The sequence below is a fragment of the Glycine max genome, chromosome 7 (assembly GCF_000004515.6).
Source record: "Glycine max cultivar Williams 82 chromosome 7, Glycine_max_v4.0, whole genome shotgun sequence".
Lineage (NCBI taxonomy): Eukaryota > Viridiplantae > Streptophyta > Magnoliopsida > Fabales > Fabaceae > Glycine > Glycine max.
The window spans coordinates 4,245,827-4,267,017 of NC_038243.2; the positions used below are offsets into that span (position 1 = coordinate 4,245,827).

Below are 21,191 nucleotides of genomic sequence, written 5' to 3' on the forward strand. Positions count from 1 at the left end.
GTAATGGTAACAATTGGATATACTATTTTTTTTTTTTAATTAAAGGCCAATTTTTTTCTTCATCTTTTTCGTTTATTTTATTTTTTTTTCTTTTTCCTTCTCCTCACTTTGTCTCTTTGTCCTTTTGTCCCCATCCCCCACCACCACCACGTCAGAGACATCAAAGGAATCCAACAATGGCAACCTGAGTTTGGTCGCCAAGGATTCTGATTTTGACTCGCCGGAAGAATCGACTTTGTTAACCTTTCACTATCACCTTGATATCAACCGGGATCCCTTATCCTATCACGTATCTATATATGGTCCTACCCATCATATCCTTCACCAATTAAGCTTCCTCCTGCTCCTGCCAAATCACCACCAGATTAACCATTTCATTTCTTAAATGTTCAAATCTATTTTAATATACATATACTATGTTTGTTTAACTGAAATGGGGTTTAGTTCTTTAAATTAGATCTAGGACTACATAATTTGGATTTTTTAAAAATCCTAACCTAACTGATCATTCATTTCGATACCGTTCATAAAATAGATCAGTGAGAACCAAACAACCGAGTCACTTTATAAAAATGGTTCAATTAACTAACCATTTTATAAAATAGATTGGTTCAATGTTTCTCTCAAAATAATTCGATTTGATTTGATTTTTTTGAATCCATTCTTGAGTTTTTTCTTACCCTCCTACTTAGATCATAAACTTGGGTAGTGTGAATAAAGAAAACAGCAATTAAGAAAAGAAATTTCACTAAACATAAGCAACCCGATTATTTGACAAAATATGTTCATAAACAAAACCTAGATACTTTACGCATATGGCATGATAAAAAAATTACATGACATGATAAAAAAATCCATTTTATTATTCAATCCGTTACACCACTCAATTATCTTTTTTAGTCCGTCGGTGAAAAATGGGTCCCCTTTTTTCTAAAGCAAAGGTAAAATGGATAACAACCCCATGAATGAAAATGAATCACCATTGATTACATTTTAAATATTTATCAACTTTTACACCACCCACTCATCTTTTTATGGCAGACGGTCAAACGTGGGTCCCTTTTCTAAAGCAAACGTAAGCTGAATAATATTGATATGAACCACCGTGCGAATGAGAAGGAATGCACCATTGACCATATATAATTACGATTTCTTCTTATAAAAAGTAATATATTATACCATTTTGATTCTAACTTTTATTGCAAATATTACTTTGAGTCGAGTTTGATGTTTATGATAAAAATTTATTGCAAAAGTGTCGTGTAGGCGTCGAAGTCCATCCGTTATATATCTTTATGTGATATTTTATTTCTTACTCATGAAAAATCAATAAAAGGAAAAATGACAAGAAATTATCACCGGTTATGTGTAAGAATTTTTTATATTTTCACTAATATTTCAGTAAATTTAGCATATTTTTCCCTACAGAAATGTAGTTTTCTTTATCCTTATGGAATTCAAAAGATAATTTTGTTGAAAACAGTCACTAATTCAATTAAGAGATTTTAACATGACAAATGACTTGAATACTTGATATATATATATATATATAAGGAGAGACGAAGCTTGGAAATAAAATCCACGTTGAAAACTAAAAGGAAATAAACAATTAGAGACAGAGTCATCTCTTTTTAAGATTGATCCATGATATCTCTCTTATATCTTATAAACTGCTGTGTGTTATTGTTAATATTAATTAGTATTTCATGTTTTACATGAGTATTTTTTTAAAATTAAATTAAATGAAGAAATGTTTGAAAAATAATGTTTAATATTACAAAACTAACATGCATATCTTATAAACTGTTGTATGTGTTGTTCCATTTTTTCCCATGACTTGGAGAATAAATATTTAAACTATGATAATCATTAATTGTTTAGGCGTAGAGGTTACTGTTGCCGTGTGAAATTTATTATGAGGTTCTGTACTTCATTAATGCCTTTATTTTTAAAACTTTAGTTAAGGCGTTAGTTGAGTTTTTAAAATATGCATGGAAACCGTGTTTTAAAAAAAACCATTACCACACCTAAAAATTAGGTATTAATTAATTAATCTTAGAAATCTTCCATCAATAAATTGCATGTTATCTTTGCTTAGGTATTATTATTTTTAATATTACACATATATTTTGTTAATAACTTATTATTGTATTTTTTATTTTTTATTTTTACTTTTCTTTAATTGTTTTACAGTAAAATCGATCCATTTTTATATTTAGCATACAATCCTCACAATCCAATTCTTAAGAGAGACATTACCTAATTTTTTTTAAAACAATCATATTGGAATGAGGGAAATGTTATAGATAATAAAATTTATCCTCTAAGTATTTAATATGAAACAATCTCACACCATAATTGATTCACATATTTCGTGTTAAACATTAAGCACTTTGTTATTATTTTTGTTTTCAAATTGATACATTGTGAAATTGATGAATGATCCCCGAATCGTTGACCTTATAGCACAATTTGTTGCATAATTGATCCATCACTTGGTGTACAAAGAAGGATCATGCTATATCTCAGTCATTAGTTCCTTGCTAATAATCCAAGTAAAGTAGGACCACCCACACTAATAATAGTCACCAAGCAACGCACACCCGATTCCGGATCCAATAGAAGAAAAGGATTTCATGTCCTTTTGTGTCGGTTAGTCATTCTCATTCATCCATCCTTCCTTCCCAACCATGAACAAGAAACCCTCAAGAAACCTCCTCACCCCCAAAACCAAACCCTTTTTATTAACCTTAACCACGAAGTAAAACACAAACACAACCTCCATGTGCACCTTAACCACAACAAACACAATTCGTGTCTTATTACTTATTTTCCTCTAAATCTAACCCAACTCAACCCGTGCTCATCCCTAATTATGGGAAACTGCGTGTTCAAAGGTTTACACCACGGCGTTTCTGAAAACATGATGGTGAAAGTGGTTACCTCAAACGGAGGCATCATGGAACTCTTCTCTCCCATAACCGTGGAGTGCATAACCAGCGAGTTCCCCGGCCACGGCATCTTCCGAAGCCGCCGCGACATGTTCTCCGAACCGCTCCCCAAAAACGAAGAGCTCCGCGGCGGAGAAGTCTACTACCTCCTCCCTCTAAACCCTTCTTCTTCTCGCAAGAGCTTGACGAGACAATTCTCCGACGCCGAGGCCACCTTAACACCGTACCGAATGTCAACGTGCGAGAAAAATAACAACAACAACAACGTGTACTCGGAACCACCCGAGGTGATTCCGAGATACAATAGTAGTGGGGTGTGGAAGGTGAAGTTGGTGATAAGCCCCGAGAAGCTGTCGGAGATTTTGTCGCAGGAGTCAAGGACGGAGGCGTTGATAGAGAGCGTGAGGACGGTGGCGAAGTGTGGTAACGGCGTGCCGTCGTCGGTGGCGAACTCCGATCAGTGGAGTGTGGCAAGCAGTTGGAAAGGTTCTATGTCGGAGAAGATGGGTTTACAATAGCTAGCTATATGTTAATTAATTGATTTTTTTCCTACTTTTTTGACTTTTTTTTTGCTAGTGTTTAACGACCCTGATTATTATTTTCTTCATTTGTTTGTCTACTTGTTAAATATTTTATTTTAGGTATTGTACGTTTGTGTATATATTTGCATGTGATGAAGTGAGATATTGTTTATTACTTTATGTTATATCATTTTAAAAATAAGGGCAAATTACTTTCATATTTTTTTAGGTTTAAGGGATTTGTATATGATATGTTTCTCTTGTGTTGACGTTATAATTTTATATACAAGGTTTGTGTTAATATTAATGATATATGTTTTATATTGTTACATAAATTGAGAAAAGTATGTGTATGTTGAACTTTATATATATATATATATATATATATATATATATATATATATATTTATTGTTAGTATAAAGATATTTCTACTATTAACCTGTTAGAAATTAATCTATATATGAATTTTAAAATAGTATTACATACTTTTAAACTGTTAGTGTGTATTTAGATTAAATTTAAATAGAAAAAGGAAATTACGAAGAAAATTTTCATTAAATTTTAGGTGACAAAACTGTATTGTAATCTAAAATAATGTACTAGATCTTTCTCTAATTTTGTTTAGTTTTTCGTTAAGCCATGAAGGGTAATATATATGCAAAGAAATTGTGGATATTGTAATGAATTAAATTTTAGTATAAATTTCATAGAATATATTTTTACATTATTAACTAATTAAAAATTATTATAGATATAATTTATAAAGTAGTTATTATAAAAATCAATAATTTTTAATTATATGGCAATTTCTGTTTGAGGGATAATATAAAATATTTATAAATTTAATTTAAAACATTTTAAAAAGTAATAAACTTTTACTAGAAAAGTAATATTTATTATACTTTGATTTTTTTTAGTATTAAAAAATTAGGAGGAAGAGATGACACTCAAATTCATTCAAAGGTATAGGAATACTTATATTTATCTCTCACAAAAATACACGTGGAAGTTAATGTGAAACTCCATCTTGTTTCTCTGGACCAACCTCTTGAGTTAATAAATATTTTTATTTTCAACGAACATTTACTACATTTAGATGCTTGAAATTAGTTTGAAGACCTAAACATATTAGGGGAAAGATTAAGGTGAAAAAACAGTGAATCTTAATTGTGCAATTAAAATAATCAATTAGTTGAAATTAAAATTAATTAAAATAACAATAACTATTCTTATATAAATTATAATTATCTGTTTCTATTTTCAATATTTCAAAGATATATATTAGTATATAATAAATTTAAATTTATTAGATTCTTAAAAGCTATAATTTATTAATATATTCCTTTTAAATGATAAGTTAGAGTATCAGAAATGCATTTTTCTTTTGAAAAAATCATTTTACTTTTGATATTGTTGGCATTCTATAATTATTTTTTTCATTGAGTATGCTTTTTATTTAAATTTTTACAACACTTTTTATAATAATTAAGGAGAGACAAGTATGAAATAAATTAGATAAAATAATAAAACTTAATTGTAATTTTTGCCTTGGTTGTTTAGGTATCATAATTTTAAAACTTTGGTCTCCGGGATTCAATTATGCAAATTGGACCAACAGATATCACAATAATGTAATTTTAGTTTTTTTTCAAAACTTTTGTATTATTTGATACATATATTGACATGTTTTAATTACACTTTTGATCCTTCATAATTATAATACTAGAAAGATTGTGTAATAAAATTATATTAATATATGTATTAGATAACATGTTATCAATACATTATCATTTAGTGTCACTTCATTAAATTTTATTAAGTACGTATTTAATTTTATATTACATTCTCTAAAATCACTATATATTGTCAAGCTAATGTGATTTTGGGTACATATTAACATGCTTGATTTTATGTTAAAATATTAATTCTGGGTCTAAATTATGAGGTGAAACAATTTTATGTAACTTTTGAGTAGGATAAAAAAAAAAATATAAGTTTTGATACTACCTTACTTTTTGAATAAAAAACATTCAAACAAAAATCACATATTTTCAAAATCAACTTTATAGAATGGATTTCATTATATATTAATTAATTTTATCAATATTCATAAAACACAGTAAATATTTAATTATGAAGGGATGATAGAGAGACCAAATTAATTTTCACAATTTCAATACTTAAAAACTTAATTCACACAATTAAAATCACTAAAACCACACACCATTGTTATAAGGGATAAAAAATGTAATTAAGTTAAATAATAATAAAGAACAAGAAAAATTCTGTAAAGTAAGAATAATATTATTAATTCTTTTTCATTTAGGTATGAACACAAATACTATTTGATCATCTAGCTGATTTTAGCATCTTTAAATTAATCTTTATTATGATACTTCTTTTTCTTATAATATCCATGCATTTTAATTTGCTTCATGAGATTTCACGAATGTATATACAAAAATGAATAGCAAATAACCAATATTGGCGTGGGGTTTGGGAAAATGTTTATATGTTCATGTCTTTCTATGTGATTTGCTTCGACGAATAGAAGGTTAAAGATTCCTCACTGTTTATCAAATTGGACCGATTAGGAATCACGTGAATTAGTTGAATTCTCAAAAGAAGCATTGTAAAAGGTGTCGATGTCAATATGCACAGTTCGTCCAAGGTCTTAGTATAAGGGAGAATATGCAAGTGGCTTTGCAAGATGGGAAGTTATCCACTTATCCTAATGTCAGGTACCACCCATCGCAAGCGTCAGTGAAATTTTCTTATTCTTTTTGAGAAATAAACTTATTAAAAAAAATATAAGGTGTGATTGGATTAATTTTAAGAAAATAAAAGAAAAAAGAAAAAAAAGACGAATGTATGTTAAGAAAAAATGAAATGCATAAAGAAGCCCCGATGTTGAATACATCAAGTCCATGTCCTTTTCAGGTTGTCTGGGCTCATGCAAGTGAAAAACATGGCCCATTCATTTACTTGATCCAGACCGATTATTTATGGGCCAAAATTTTAAAGACTAAGCATTATTTATGTAATTGCACAATTTTGTAATCATATGATCATCATATTATATAGAAATGACAAAACTTACATACAATTTCATAGATTTTGTTTTTATTATTCTCCAATCGAAATTGAATTTCACTTAGGTAATCCACTAAATAAAGATTTGCATTGAAAGATAATACAAACCAACAAAGTAATACTTCAATTTTGACTAAAAAAATGCTACTATAAACAACACCTATGGAATTGAAACAAATGTCTCCTAAGTTTCAAAGAAAAATTTCCTAAGGCTTGGAAATGTGCATTATTTGATTATAAACAATATACATATAAATACAACAAGAACGTACAAGGAATTATAAGAAATTTTTTAATAGGAGTAACCTAATCCCATAGTCAATTTAAATAGAATATACTAATAACAAGCTTTAGCTGATCAAAAGATATAATTCGAATCAAAGACTTTCTCTCTTAATATCCCTTAGCATCATCTCAAATATTTAATTTGTTTTAGTTCTCATGTTTGAAATTGTCCTCTGCTAGAAATTTTAACTTAGAAATAATATATTCATACAATAACAAATGCTAATATAAAGTTATAAAATAAGCAACAAATTACAATAATAGTTTGTATTCCAGAAAAGATTTCCTTGTAGAGAAGGTGGCCTAGTTCATAGCACTCAAGTGAAGTGCATTGTTTAATCAACCCGCTGTCTTAGGTTAAGCTGAGGGTCTTTTATCCTTGTTTGGAGCATGTATTCTCTGTGATATTCATGGATCGAGGTGTTATGATGTATCAAAATGTTTTACCATATCCCGTGATTCTTGAGATGTATGTTCATGCCAGTTTTATGACACTTTTAAACTTTTGGAGTTGGACTTAGATTTGATAAGATTGGAATGAGTTGGGACCCGAGCCGAAGAAGTTGAGCTAAAGGGATTGGATAAGAATCCAACCTAAAGGGTACAATTCAAAAAGAAAAAACAAATTAAAAGAGAGGTGATGAGTAGAATGAATTGCGAATTAATCCAGTTGTGATTTCAGTGATGTGAAAGAGAGATTCTTCCATTGCCTTCTCAAATTATTGATATAAACAATGTAATCGTATTAGATTTTTAATCTAACATATGGTATATAGCTAACTTGGTTGCTATAAATAATTATATTAGTTATTTATCATTAGTAGACTTTAATTATTTTATGTGATCAAATTGAGTGAGTCTGTTAGATTACCAAATAAAGTGATATGAACTTAAATGAACAGATCTCAGTATTGGTCTATTAGGGAATAAAAAAAATTCTATTATGTTAACCTTCTATTAGTAAGCTATGGTTCTCAATATACTGAATCATCATATATAGTTTCTTTTCTCTTCATTTGAAGAATTACAAAAATTCAATTGAGAAATAAAAAGACTCTGGTTGAGGAAGAACTATAATGACATTGTTCATGTTCATGATAAATAACTGCAAAAATCTTGTAACAATTGTTAAAAAACGCTTAAATTAGAAACTAATTACGAATCCAAGTATTTTATCTAATCTTTAATAATTAAATATATTATAGATTTTAAGACTTTTGGTGAATTTGACTCAGACATGTATATTACATGTGGATAAAAAATAAGGATTAAAGGATAAAAGATTTCCAACATTTGTATCTCTAAGCATGAAATGTTATATAGTGGTAGATGAGGAAAATACACTTAAGTTGGTACCGTGGGTCATTGGCCTCGTGATAAGGTCCAAAATATCTTCCGAGCATCTCCCCTTACTCAAATTTTAATATTAATTATCTTTCCTTATTAACCAAAATGAATTGTTCATTATCGAGGTTGCTTACTTCGTTTAGGGAAACCCCGTTGCAGTAATGTGTAAACTGATTTCTTCGATCAGCTGTTCATATAGATGGAAAAAAAGAAGAGAAGCGTCCAAAGAAATACGCACATGCAACTTGCAAGTGGTGCCTCATGGGACATTATTTGAAGTCCTATCTGTATCTATATAGTTACTATAGTGAGCTATGATCCTCTAAAGAAATAGTGAGCTATGATGATGACATCAATTTTATATCTTCTTAATCTGGATTTATCATATTCAATTTAAGAAAATATTTATAGAATCTAATTTCTTTATATTTTTAGTGTAAAAAAATTATATTATCAATTCACTAGAAATTATCATTGATATGATTTTGAAAATAATTATTATAAAAATAAAAATAAATTATCATATATAATAGTAGTTTGTAATTAAATACGAATTTAAATTTTCTTTACACGCTCATTAAATAAACTCACCCATGTTTATATCAACATCATTTGATCATTATTAAACTAGAAACAGACAAAAGAATCCGAGTAATTCCTTTGGCTTAACGCGAACTGTTACTGTTTTGATTACCTTATAAAATATAAACGTACGAACTTATTCATTATAAAAATAAATATGAAACACTTTATACACATAATAATTAATATAAATTTTTATTTATATATAGAGAGCTAACTCAATTTTTAAAAGTTTGGATGTGAGTTTCTTTCACTCAAAACTAGACAACCTTTATAGTTTCTAGTTTTCGCATCGTCTTACAGATAAGTAATAATAATAATAATATAAAAAACCCTCATGCCTGTCGTTTCGAAGGTGCAACAGGTTCAAAAACCATTAGTTTCAATGACTTTTCACTTATTCAGTATGTGTGAAAAGTGAGGAGATAAAGGCAATAATACATGGGACTCATGCAAAATAATTTCACTACTGCATTATTGTCGGGAAGAAAACTTGGAAGAGAAGAACAAAATAACCATTTGTCAATTTTGTTTTATATAAACATAAAAAAATGTCATCTAATTAATATGATTATATTTTTCTTTTAATTTTTTTTTATCTATATATATAACCTAAAATTTATTTATTTATTTTCAGTTTTCCTACTTCATTTTATATTATTTCTTTTCCTCTACTTCTCCCATGCAAGCATAATGTTACGGCTTAATTTGAGAAAAAGAAGAGAGATAACATTCAAACCCCAGTGATCTCCCCATGCGGTTACAGTCGCACAATATATCTCGCTCTGTGTTGAATTGAAAAGGATGTGTAATTAAGGGTCTCCACGCGTGAAGTAAATGAAGTAGAACATATGCACAAATGCTCTTAGTAATTTTAGGGCAGATTCCTGCCTTAATTTGTGGTGACCGTGACTAAAATGGGAATGTCCTAGATACAAAGTTAGCATGCTTCTTCTATTGAATTATATATACACTGGGTCAATCAAGAACATTAATCATGGTACATAGCATCACCGTAGCACATGGACTTTAAATGAAGATAGATACATGTAACCATTTCATTAATTAATTCATGTCGTTAACACTCAACGAAAAATAGAACTAAATTAAAGAAAATTTGTTGATGTGAGGAATGAGTATGAAACGTATTAAGGGGGATGGTAGATTAATGATGATATTGACATACAGGTGCGGATATGTGCCTGATAGTTTAATGCACAAGTAAGACCGTACCAAATCAAAGTGCAACTTGAGCCTTTCGCTGTCTAGTTTCTAAACTACTATCAAGCTGGATTGAAAAAATATGAATATAGACAAACTTGTACAACCTGGTCATTAAATTAAACTACTGTAAATGTACCAAATGTAGGTTTTCATATTAAGAGTTCAATATATTTATATAAAACATTTTTACATTAATCTAAATAAGATTTAATTATTTTATCAGGTTATTTTATTCATTAACATGCTGTGACGATAAAAAATTTCTTGTTAGATGTTTAGAAAAATATTTTACATGCAAAATTGCAAATCAAACCTTTTTCAAATTCATCGCGGGAAAGGAATCGATATTTCTGTGGACACTATATACACGGTATGACCATTAATTGGACATGGACCAAACAAGCAATAACGTCAAAATTTGTAGTTGTCGATGAATGAATCTTGCAGACAAAGGTGTCCAAAATCATCCAAAGCACGGGCATATGTAGCTACTTAATCTTATTGTGGGGGGGAGACTAGGGTCCCGTAGAAGATACCTTTTGGGGATATATAGATAACTTTTTGAGAGGTCTGGATATAATTTGAAGTTTTAAACATCCATAAATTATACTCTTCTTGTTTTTTTGACAAACATAAATTATACTCCAACACTATATCAATACTAGTGTCTTGATATTCAAAAGGTGTTCCCATGATTTTAAATAGTGATCTACCATCGCAATCGCAATTATGATAATAATATCAAAGTATTTTGATTTTCCGTAATCGTACAACAATCGTAATAATGACTATATTACATTTTTTTTCATAATATAAAAGTTTTCTAAATGATCAACCACAAGTCAATTTATGAGAGCTAGTTAACGAATATCACAGCCTGTATATATTCCCTATTTAAACATCACATTTGTTCTATACACATTCACCTTAATCCGATGATGGCTACCCATATTTGTCTCTCTCTTTGCTTCTTCTACATCACAACCTATCACCTTGCAATTTCCACGTTGGCTCAGTCTGACAACTATATCATCCACATGGACATATCAGCCATGCCCAAAGCATTCTCCTCCCAACACACTTGGTATCTCTCCACTCTCTCTTCAGCATTGGACAATTCCAAAGCCACCAGCGATAATCTTAACTCTGTTATTAACTCTAAGCTGATTTACACCTACACCAATGTCATCAACGGTTTCAGTGCAAACCTGTCACCTAAAGAGCTTGAAGCTCTCAAAACCTCCCCGGGTTACGTTTCTAGCATGCGAGATTTACGTGCCAAGCGTGACACAACACACTCACCACACTTCCTTGGCCTCAACCCCAATGTAGGGGCGTGGCCAGTGTCTCAATTTGGCAAAGATGTCATTGTTGGTTTCGTGGACACTGGAATTTCGCCTGAAAGTGAAAGCTTCAACGATGAGGGATTGACTAAAATTCCTTCTCGATGGAAAGGCCAATGTGAAAGCACTATCAAATGCAACAACAAACTCATTGGAGCAAAGTTCTTCAACAAAGGGTTGCTGGCAAAGCACCCCAACACCACCAATAATGTTTCTTCAACGCGTGACACTGAAGGTCACGGGACTCACACATCAAGCACTGCAGCTGGGAGTGTTGTTGAAGGTGCATCATACTTTGGCTATGCTTCTGGATCTGCCACAGGAGTTGCTTCACGTGCTAGAGTGGCCATGTACAAGGCATTGTGGGAACAAGGAGATTATGCATCTGATATAATAGCTGCAATTGATAGTGCAATATCAGATGGGGTTGATGTTCTTTCCTTGTCATTTGGCTTTGATGATGTACCTTTGTATGAGGACCCTGTTGCTATAGCCACGTTTGCAGCAATGGAGAGAGGCATTTTTGTGTCCACGTCTGCAGGAAACGAAGGGCCATTCCTTGCAGTGCTTCATAATGGAATACCATGGGTCATAACTGTGGCTGCTGGCACTTTGGACCGTGAATTTCAGGGTACTCTCACGCTTGGAAATGGAGTCCAAGTAACTGGCATGTCTCTCTATCATGGAAACTTCTCTTCCAGCAATGTTCCTATTGTTTTCATGGGCTTGTGCAACAAAATGAAGGAACTGGCCAAGGCGAAAAACAAGATTGTGGTGTGTGAAGACAAGAATGGAACTATCATTGATGCTCAAGTGGCTAAGCTGTATGATGTTGTCGCGGCTGTGTTCATTTCAAACAGCTCCGAGAGTTCTTTTTTCTTTGAAAATAGTTTTGCATCTATTATTGTTTCCCCAATAAATGGGGAAACTGTCAAAGGTTATATTAAGAGTACTAACTCTGGTGCTAAAGGAACCATGTCTTTTAAGAGGACAGTTTTGGGCACTAGACCAGCTCCGAGTGTGGATGATTACAGTTCTAGAGGGCCTTCAAGTAGTTGTCCATTTGTGTTGAAACCAGACATCACTGCTCCTGGTACATCAATCTTAGCTGCATGGCCACAAAATGTTCCAGTGGAAGTGTTTGGGTCCCATAATATTTTCAGCAACTTCAATTTGTTAAGTGGCACATCAATGGCATGCCCTCATGTTGCTGGTGTTGCAGCATTGTTGAGAGGAGCACACCCTGAATGGAGTGTTGCAGCCATTAGGTCAGCAATTATGACAACATCGGACATGTTTGACAACACCATGGGACTCATCAAAGACATTGGTGATGGTTACAAACAAGCCTCTCCTTTAGCCTTGGGAGCTGGTCATGTCAACCCTAATAGAGGCCTAGACCCTGGACTGGTGTATGATGTGAGAGTTCAAGATTATGTTAATCTCCTCTGCGCACTTGGCTACACCCAAAAGAACATCACCATCATCACGGGAACCTCTTCAAATGATTGTTCCAAACCCTCTTTGGACCTCAACTACCCTTCTTTTATTGCTTTCATCAATAGCAACGGTTCAAGTGCGGCACAAGAATTTCAAAGAACGGTGACCAATGTTGGGGAGGGGAAAACAATCTATGATGCCAGCGTTACACCCGTCAAAGGGTACCACTTGAGCGTTATTCCCAAAAAGTTGGTGTTCAAGGAGAAGAACGAGAAGCTGAGTTACAAGTTGACAATTGAAGGTCCAACAAAGAAGAAAGTGGAGAATGTCGCTTTTGGATATCTCACTTGGACGGACGTGAAACATGTGGTTAGGAGCCCCATTGTGGTCACCACCCTCAAATTGGATTTCTAGATCAATATGTATAGTGACGGAGACATATATCATATATGGTTTCATATGAATCAAGTTAAAAATGCACATCAACTAAACAAATCTTCTATATGGAACATAATAATAATTTCTCACCAGACTAACATAGGTTTCGATGATTCCGGAAATAACGTTGATTCTTTATGCTCCAATTATTTTTATTATATATATATATATATATATATATATATATATATATATATATATATATTTTTTTTTTTTTTTTTCTTTTTATCACGCCAGTTATTATATTTACTTTTTTTTTCTTCTTCCAATCCGATATATACATACCATTAGAAGATGTGAAAAATCGCCTATGTTTAATATATGAAAATAATTCTAATTGTTTATGGCATCTCTATTTTATACTTATCTGAACCTCCTGTTGTTTAATACTATTAATTAGCACTCATCGTATTTATCATTTTTTGTTCTATTTTGTCTGTATCCGTTTGTTCACTTGAGATGTGTGCTTTTTTAAAAACATAAAATAAAATAAATAATCACACATACAAAATTTAGACCTTGTTTCAGTGTGTGGAAGTATTTCTATTTTGTTTTACGTTACAAAAACAAACTGTATACTTTTTTATGTATTAAAATTTTACTTTTGCCTCCCTTGAAAGATGCTTATGTTATACTTTTATCTCCTCTTATTTTAAAATATACACTTTCTTTTTCTTCATGGAAAGATGAATATGTGTTATACAATTGTTTATTTTCTTTAAAACTAATTTTGAACATTTATATATTATGAATTTGGTGTTTCAATTTCTTAGATTAAATTTCAAAGCTAATCATAATAAAGATATTTATAACTTCATCCTACCTTCTAAAAATATTAAAATTAATAATGAGATATTTAAAATTAGGTTCAATTAATTAAGTTTTTCGCCCGTATAATTTAGCACGTTTTCCTTTCTTGTGCTTACAATTTAATTTCTTTTTCAAATTTGTCTCCGTAAATTCAAAACCTTTCATTTTTTGTCTTTGCTATGAAATTAAACTTCGTTAAGAAAAGGTTAAATTGTTGATGTTAACATGTGACACGTAACAAAAAAGTGTCATTCCATTGCTACATTAGAGGGACTAAGAATAAAAAATAAAGAAATTTAAAGGATTAAAAATAAAAAACAAAGAAATTTAAAGGATTAAATTTTTTTTTACATAAACTAACTAAAAAAAGTGATCTATGTGTAAGTCAAATAAAAAATCAAGCTTTAAATATAATGTTTAATTTTAATTAAAAATTAAAGCAAATTACTGCAATATCCGCCATGATTTCCTTTAATTACACATAATTCTACTCTTGTTGATTTTCCTATACTAATAACACTTTAAATTTGAAAACATTATCCTAACTTTCCTTTATATGTCTGAAAACATTATATTGATACTTCCTTAAACTCTGATAAACGTATTTAGAGATCTAAAATAAATTTTAAAATGAGATCATTTTTAGTCTAATAATTTTTTTAAACTAAAAATAATATTTTTATTAAATATTTCTATTTTTGTTGAAAATTTATTTTTCAAACTTTTAAGGATGCAAAGTTATTTATATTTTTAGAATTTCAAAAAATTATACAAAAATAATACTAGAATTGAATTATAAAAATTACAATCATATTTCAAAAAAAGAAAAAGAGCATAAATGATTCAAATGATTTAGTCAAATGGTTAGAAGAATTATTAAAATAACATGTGTAATACCTTATATGTGAATAAGAACAAGAACAACAAAGCCAAATCACAAATAAAAAACAAAACAAGAAATACTGAGAAAAAAAATCAATAACTTAATCAAATGAAAATAAAGAAATGAATAATATTCACGATCAAAGAGCCACAAAGAATATAAATGAGAATGATATTTCAATTAATTTGGGAGAGAATAGAGATTAACTTTTGGATTACTTTTCATAATTAGAGAAAATAAAAAAAGAGATTTTAGATTAATTTTAATAAAAATTGATATATTCAAATTGAGAGACATTTGATATAGGCAATTAAGAGACAAACTAATTAATCAAAATTAGCAAGTAATTAATTTTAAGTTAAAATTAAACAATAAATCTTACCAAATATTAAAATTATATTTCTTCTGTATTATTTTATAAATATTATAAGAAAAAAATGAATCTTATAATTAATATATTACTTTATCCTTAGGTCGTCCTGCTTAAACTTTATATATACTATCACTTCTTATAAGGAAAACAAAAGTGATGGTTATATAGAAGCAGAAAATACTTGTATAATTACACGAAATTTTAAGAGATATTAGTGTAATATACTCTAAAAATTAATATAAAATCCCTTCTATTTTCTTAGAGCAGTTTAGTAGTTTAAAATGACCTGGTTCGATTATTTAAATACCCTAGTTTTTATTGGTCAACAAATAAATGAAAGCATATTATACCAAAGAAAGGTAGCAGGCTACCAGCACTCCAGCAGTACCATAAGTGAACACAGAGTATAGATAAACCAAAAACATCATATAAGCTCCCCGTTGTGAAGTAAATGGTTATTATTTATAAGTATGTAAAGCTACATAAATAAACCTTAACCACGTGTTCACATGAAATTCTTACCCTTTAAACCCTACCAACCAGCCTATCAACAGTATACTTATGAATCAATGATCGGAACACCAACATTTGGCCTATTAGCTACCCAGAAATAAATGCCAATAATTCCAACAGAGACAAAACCAGATGAAGGTCCACCACTATATCATTTTGCATGCACGTGCTGGACCTTAAGACCCAGAAGAAGTTTGGAAGTAATAAAGATCACCAGTTATTATGAACAAAGACATGCCGCTGGTGCTGCGCTCCGCTGTGAGAGGGAATAGAGGAAATTATCTATGTAACCCGACATCCATGCCCAAGCCGTGAAAATGATATGCTGCAATGCAGCAGTTCATTTCTATCAAAGGGAACCTCTTTAAAAATACATAAATTTCTCTGATTCCTAGCACACCACAAGATTGAGCCTCACAGTATCCTCTGTTGGATCTAGAACATTAATCTAGCACAAATCAAGCAATGGAAACTTAAATCACACACACAAACTCACCAAGAAAAGTGGAGAAGATGAGCAAGAAAGAGATGGAAGAAAAATAGAATAACGGAATTACATATATTGTGAAAACTGAAATTACACAATATTTATCTCATAGCAAACTCTCTTATTGTGAAATTACAATTATTCCCTTACTTATATCAGTATAGACAGAATTATCCTTTTCTCTAATACTCTCCTTTAATTCTGTATCTATCAATTAAACTCAACATTACAATAACAGTAAAAAAAAAATAACAAATCACAGATATGGTGCTATAACACTTATTCTGGTGCTACAACACCCTTATAGCACTTAACAGAGATCTTCACTCCACTTCAATCACTCCCAATCTGCTGCTTAACTCTTTGAACTGATCATTCTTCAAAGGTTTGGTGAATATGTCTGCTACTTGCACAGTAGTTGGACAATACTCAACACTTAGCTTGCCTTTTGTCACTTGCTCTATAAGGAAATGAAATTGTGTTTTGATGTGTTTGCTCCTCCCATGAGCAACTGGGTGTTTAGCTAGATTGATGGAAAATTTGTTGTCCACCATCAGTGTAATAGCACCCTTTTCCTTCATCTTCAATTCACTAAAAATATTGTCAAGCCACTGAGCTTGACACACTGCTATAGCAGCTGTAATGTATTCTGCCTCACATGAGGAGAGAGCTAGCTACCACTTGTTCCTTCTTTGAGCTCCACGAGATTGGAGCATCACCATAGAAGAACACATAAGCTGTTGTGTTCTTCCTATCACTCTTATCTCCACACCAATCAGAATCACTATATCCCAGAACATTACATTTTTTGGCAGCAAAATTATTGGGAAACATAATATCATAATCAAGAGTACCTTTCACATACCTCATTATTCTCTTGGCAGCACGGAAGTGAGAAAGTTTAGGATTCTCCATATATCTACTAATCAAGCCAACAACATACAATAAGTCAGGTCTAGTACAACAAAGGTACCTCAGTGAGCCCACCATTTGTCTATACAATGTTACATCTACTTCTTCTTCATTAGGATCTTTCACCAAGTTCACACCAGTGGCAATTGGTGTGTCTGTAGAATTGCAATCAACCATTCTGATCTTCTTAGTACATCTCTTGCATACCTCCCTTGATGCATAATCACTCCCTCATCAATTCTCTTGAATTCAATTCCAAGAAAATAAGAAATAAGGTTCAAATCAGTCATTTCGAACTCTCTCATCATCTCTTCTTCAAAGTTAGCAATCTCAGTCTCATTATTTCTTGTCACAAGCAAGTCATCTATATACAAGCACACTATAGTCAAGTTAGTAGTATTGCTGCCCTTTATATAAACACCATGCTCAGTTGTGCATTTGAGGAATCCAAGCTTCATTAGAAAGCCATCAATGCGCCTGTTCCAGGCTCTAGGCGTCTGCTTTAAGCCATACAAAGCCTTGTTCAATCTGTACACCTTCTCTTCACTTCCTTTTATTTCAAACCCAGGTGGTTGACTCATATAAACCTCCTCCTCTAGAGGACCATTCAAGAAGGCTGATTTCACATCCATATGGTGCATATGCCACCCTTTTTGACTTGCTATAGCAGTAATAATTCTCACTGTCTCCATTCTTGCAACAAGTGCAAACACCTCATTAAAATCAGTGCCAGCCTTTTGCAAGAATCCCTTTGCCACTAGCCTGGCCTTATACTTGGAAATCTCTTCTTTCAGATTCTTTTTTACCTTATAAACCCACTTTACTACAATAGGTTTTTTCTTAGCAGGTAGAGGCACAAGTTGCCATGTATTATTCTTTTCAATAGCTTTTAGCTATTCTTTCATAGCATCAATCCACTTTGTGTCATTCATTGCTTTCTCCAAGCTCACTGATTCAGATTCAGCAAATAGAGCTAAGTGTACTAGCTCACCTTCCTCCCCTATTGCTGAATCATGTATCAATTCATAATCCTGTAACCTGCTAGAGACTTGTCTAGCTCTCTGTGATTTCCTTACTCTTCCTTGGTCACTATCATCAATTACTACAGCAAAATAATCACTTGGCTCATCAATAGGAGCTTCAATTACAACTTTTGTAGGCTTCTCTACCATCTCTTTATCCCAATTCCAGTCCTTGGATTCATCAACTACCATGTCTCTACTCACGAGCACTTCTTTGGTTACTGGATTAAACAATTTGTAACCACCAATGGCATGATAACCCAGTAGTATCATTATCTCACTTTTGCTATCTAACTTTTTTCTCAACTGATCAGGAACATGTTTATAACAAATAGAGCAAAAAATTTTAAAATGACTAACCACTGGTTTGCATCCAGACCATGCTTCTTCAGGTGTGATTTTATTGAGCCTTTTTGTTGGGCTTCGGTTTAGCACATACACTGCAGTGGAGACAGCCTCTACCCAAAGAAATTTTGGTAGCTTCTTTCCATTAAGCTTGCATCTGACCATATTCATCACTGTTTGATTTCATCTTTCTGCTGCACCGTTATGTTGGGGAGTGTAGGGAGGTGTCACATCATGCCCAATACCTTCTAGTTCATAGAATTCATCAAATTCATTGCTAGTATACTCTCCTCCTCCATCAGTGACTATAGTTTTTATCAAGAAACCAGTTTGTCTCTCAACCATTCTCTTGAACTTCTTGAATACTCCTAGCACTTCACTCTTTCTCTTCAAGATATACACTCACATCTTCCTAGTAAAATTATCTAGGAATGATACAAAGTATCTACTCTCACCAAGAGATTCACACTGCGTTGGGCCACACACATCAGAGTATATCACTTCAAGCTTTTCTTTTGCCTTAGTTTCAACAAATTTCTTAAAAGGTTCTCTATGCTGTTTAGACTCAGCATAATTTTTACATAATTCTTTTGGTACATTTATCAATGGCAGCCCTCTAACCATGTTGTGAGTATTCAAGTCATGCAAGTCTCTAAAATTCAAGTGACCATATCTATGATGCCACACCCAATCATCTTCACTCACTACTGCAGCTAGGCATTTATGGCAAAGTGCTTCAAGATTGGCTCTAAATGTCCTATTTCTAGACATAGAAACATCAAATATCAAACTATTTTTGTCACATGAATCAAACAGTTTAAGTTTTTTATCTTCCATAATCACCTTATGGCCTTTCTCCACTAATTGTCCTAGACTGAGCAAATTGCTCTCCAGTCCAGGTACATAAAATACACATGACATACAGTACTGTGTACCATTCGGCATCTTGATTCCAACTCCTTCTGCTAGCATAGCTCTACCATCAGCAAACTTGATTCTATTTTTCTTGCTTGAATCAAAGTTGACAAACCATTCTTTATGACCAGTCATATATGTAGAACATCCTATGCCAAGATACCATTCATCAATGGAGCATGTTTCATCTGCAGTAGTCACCATGAGCATCACTAGCTCATTTTCCTCATCATCACCTTTGGCAAGATTTGCCTCATCACCTTGGGAATCCTTCTTCGCATAACACTCATATGCAAAGTGTCCCCACCTATCACAGTTATAACATTGGATGTTTTGTTTATCAAAACTTTTTCTACCACCTCTTCCTCTACCATTGCTACCACCTCGATAGTAGCCTCTGCCCCTGCCTCTCTATGACTGATCAGGTTTCTTTTCAACATTATTTTGGCCTCTTCCACTACTAGAAACATAGCCATTTCTTCCTCTATTGTTCCTACCACGGCCTCTTCCTCTAAAACCATTTCTTCCTCTGTTACCGTCACCATAATTCTTGTTACTAGATTGAGCCAATAAGACTTGTTCAACAATTTTCTAGCTTCTAGTGAACTTTGCAATTCTTCTAAACTCATTTCACTTACTTCCTTGGATTCCTCAATTGCACATAATATATAATCATATTTTTCCAGCAGAGATTGAGTAATTTTCTCACAAATTTTTCCATCAGTTAGAATCTCACCTTGTGTAGCCATCTGATTGGTGACTACCTTTACTCGTGCAAAGAAGTCAGCAATCTTCTCATTCTCTTCCATCGTCATCAAGTCAAACTGTCGCTGCAACACTTGAAGTTTCACCTTCTTGATTCGATCTCCACCAGCATAATATTTCTCAAGTTTATCCCAGGCCTACTTCGCTGAAGTCGCCTTCGAAATCAGATTGAAATTCGCATCATCTACACTCTGATGTAGGAAGAATATTGCGTTCGCATCCTTCTTCTTACTATCCTTGTATGCATTCCTCACCGCCTCAGTAGCGTGTTCTGTTGGTTCCGCTGCTACGCCATTCTTCACGACCTCCATCATGTCTTGAAATTCAAACAACGCCTTCATTTGAATATGCCACCACTCCCAATTTTTTCCGTTGAGAACCAGCAATTGCACAGGGACGTTTCCTCCATTCGTGCTCAACTCCATTTTCACTCAATTCGTGTTCAATTCACTAAATCGATGAAGAACACTCACTCACACTCGTGTTTTCCAAATTGCCAATTGAAACCTCATCGATTTCCTCGTGTTTTCGATCCAGGCTCGATTAGCTCTGGATACCAAAATGTTGGATCTAGAACATTAATCTAGAACAAATCAAGCAATGGAAACTTGAATCACACACACAAACTCACCAAGAAAAGTGGAGAAGATGAGGAAAAACAGAATAACGGAATTGCATATATTGTGAAAACTAAAATTACACGGTATTTGAAGAGGAGAGATTAAAAGAGAAAAAAATTGAGAAAATATCCAAAATATCAGGAAGATATGATTAAAAGCAAAACAAATCCAAAAAATATCAAAAAAAATATCATTGAGAAAGATTTTTAACATTAGGCCAAGTCCACTCCAACAACTATACAAAAAAAGAGTCAAGCCAAGGAGGAGAAATAAGACCACATAACCCCCCTTTAGTAAGGGTTTCATTTACTCCCTTCCTTT

The 21,191-nt window shown here is 32.2% G+C and overlaps 2 protein-coding genes across 2 annotated transcripts; both read left to right on the plus strand.

The window, feature by feature from the left end:
• The first annotated feature begins 2,539 nt into the window (after positions 1-2,539).
• Positions 2,540-3,803, plus strand: LOC102665356 (uncharacterized). Its single transcript, XM_006583144.4, has one exon. It carries the CDS (start codon positions 2,876-2,878, stop codon positions 3,467-3,469), a length of 594 nt encoding a protein of 197 aa, XP_006583207.1. The 5' UTR covers positions 2,540-2,875; the 3' UTR covers positions 3,470-3,803.
• Positions 3,804-10,942: 7,139 nt separating this feature from the next.
• On the plus strand, positions 10,943-13,216 carry LOC100783026 (subtilisin-like protease SBT3). Its single transcript, XM_003529825.5, has one exon. The coding sequence runs from the start codon at positions 10,943-10,945 to the stop codon at positions 13,199-13,201; it is 2,259 nt and encodes a 752-aa protein (XP_003529873.5). The 3' UTR covers positions 13,202-13,216.
• The last annotated feature ends 7,975 nt before the right edge of the window (positions 13,217-21,191 follow it).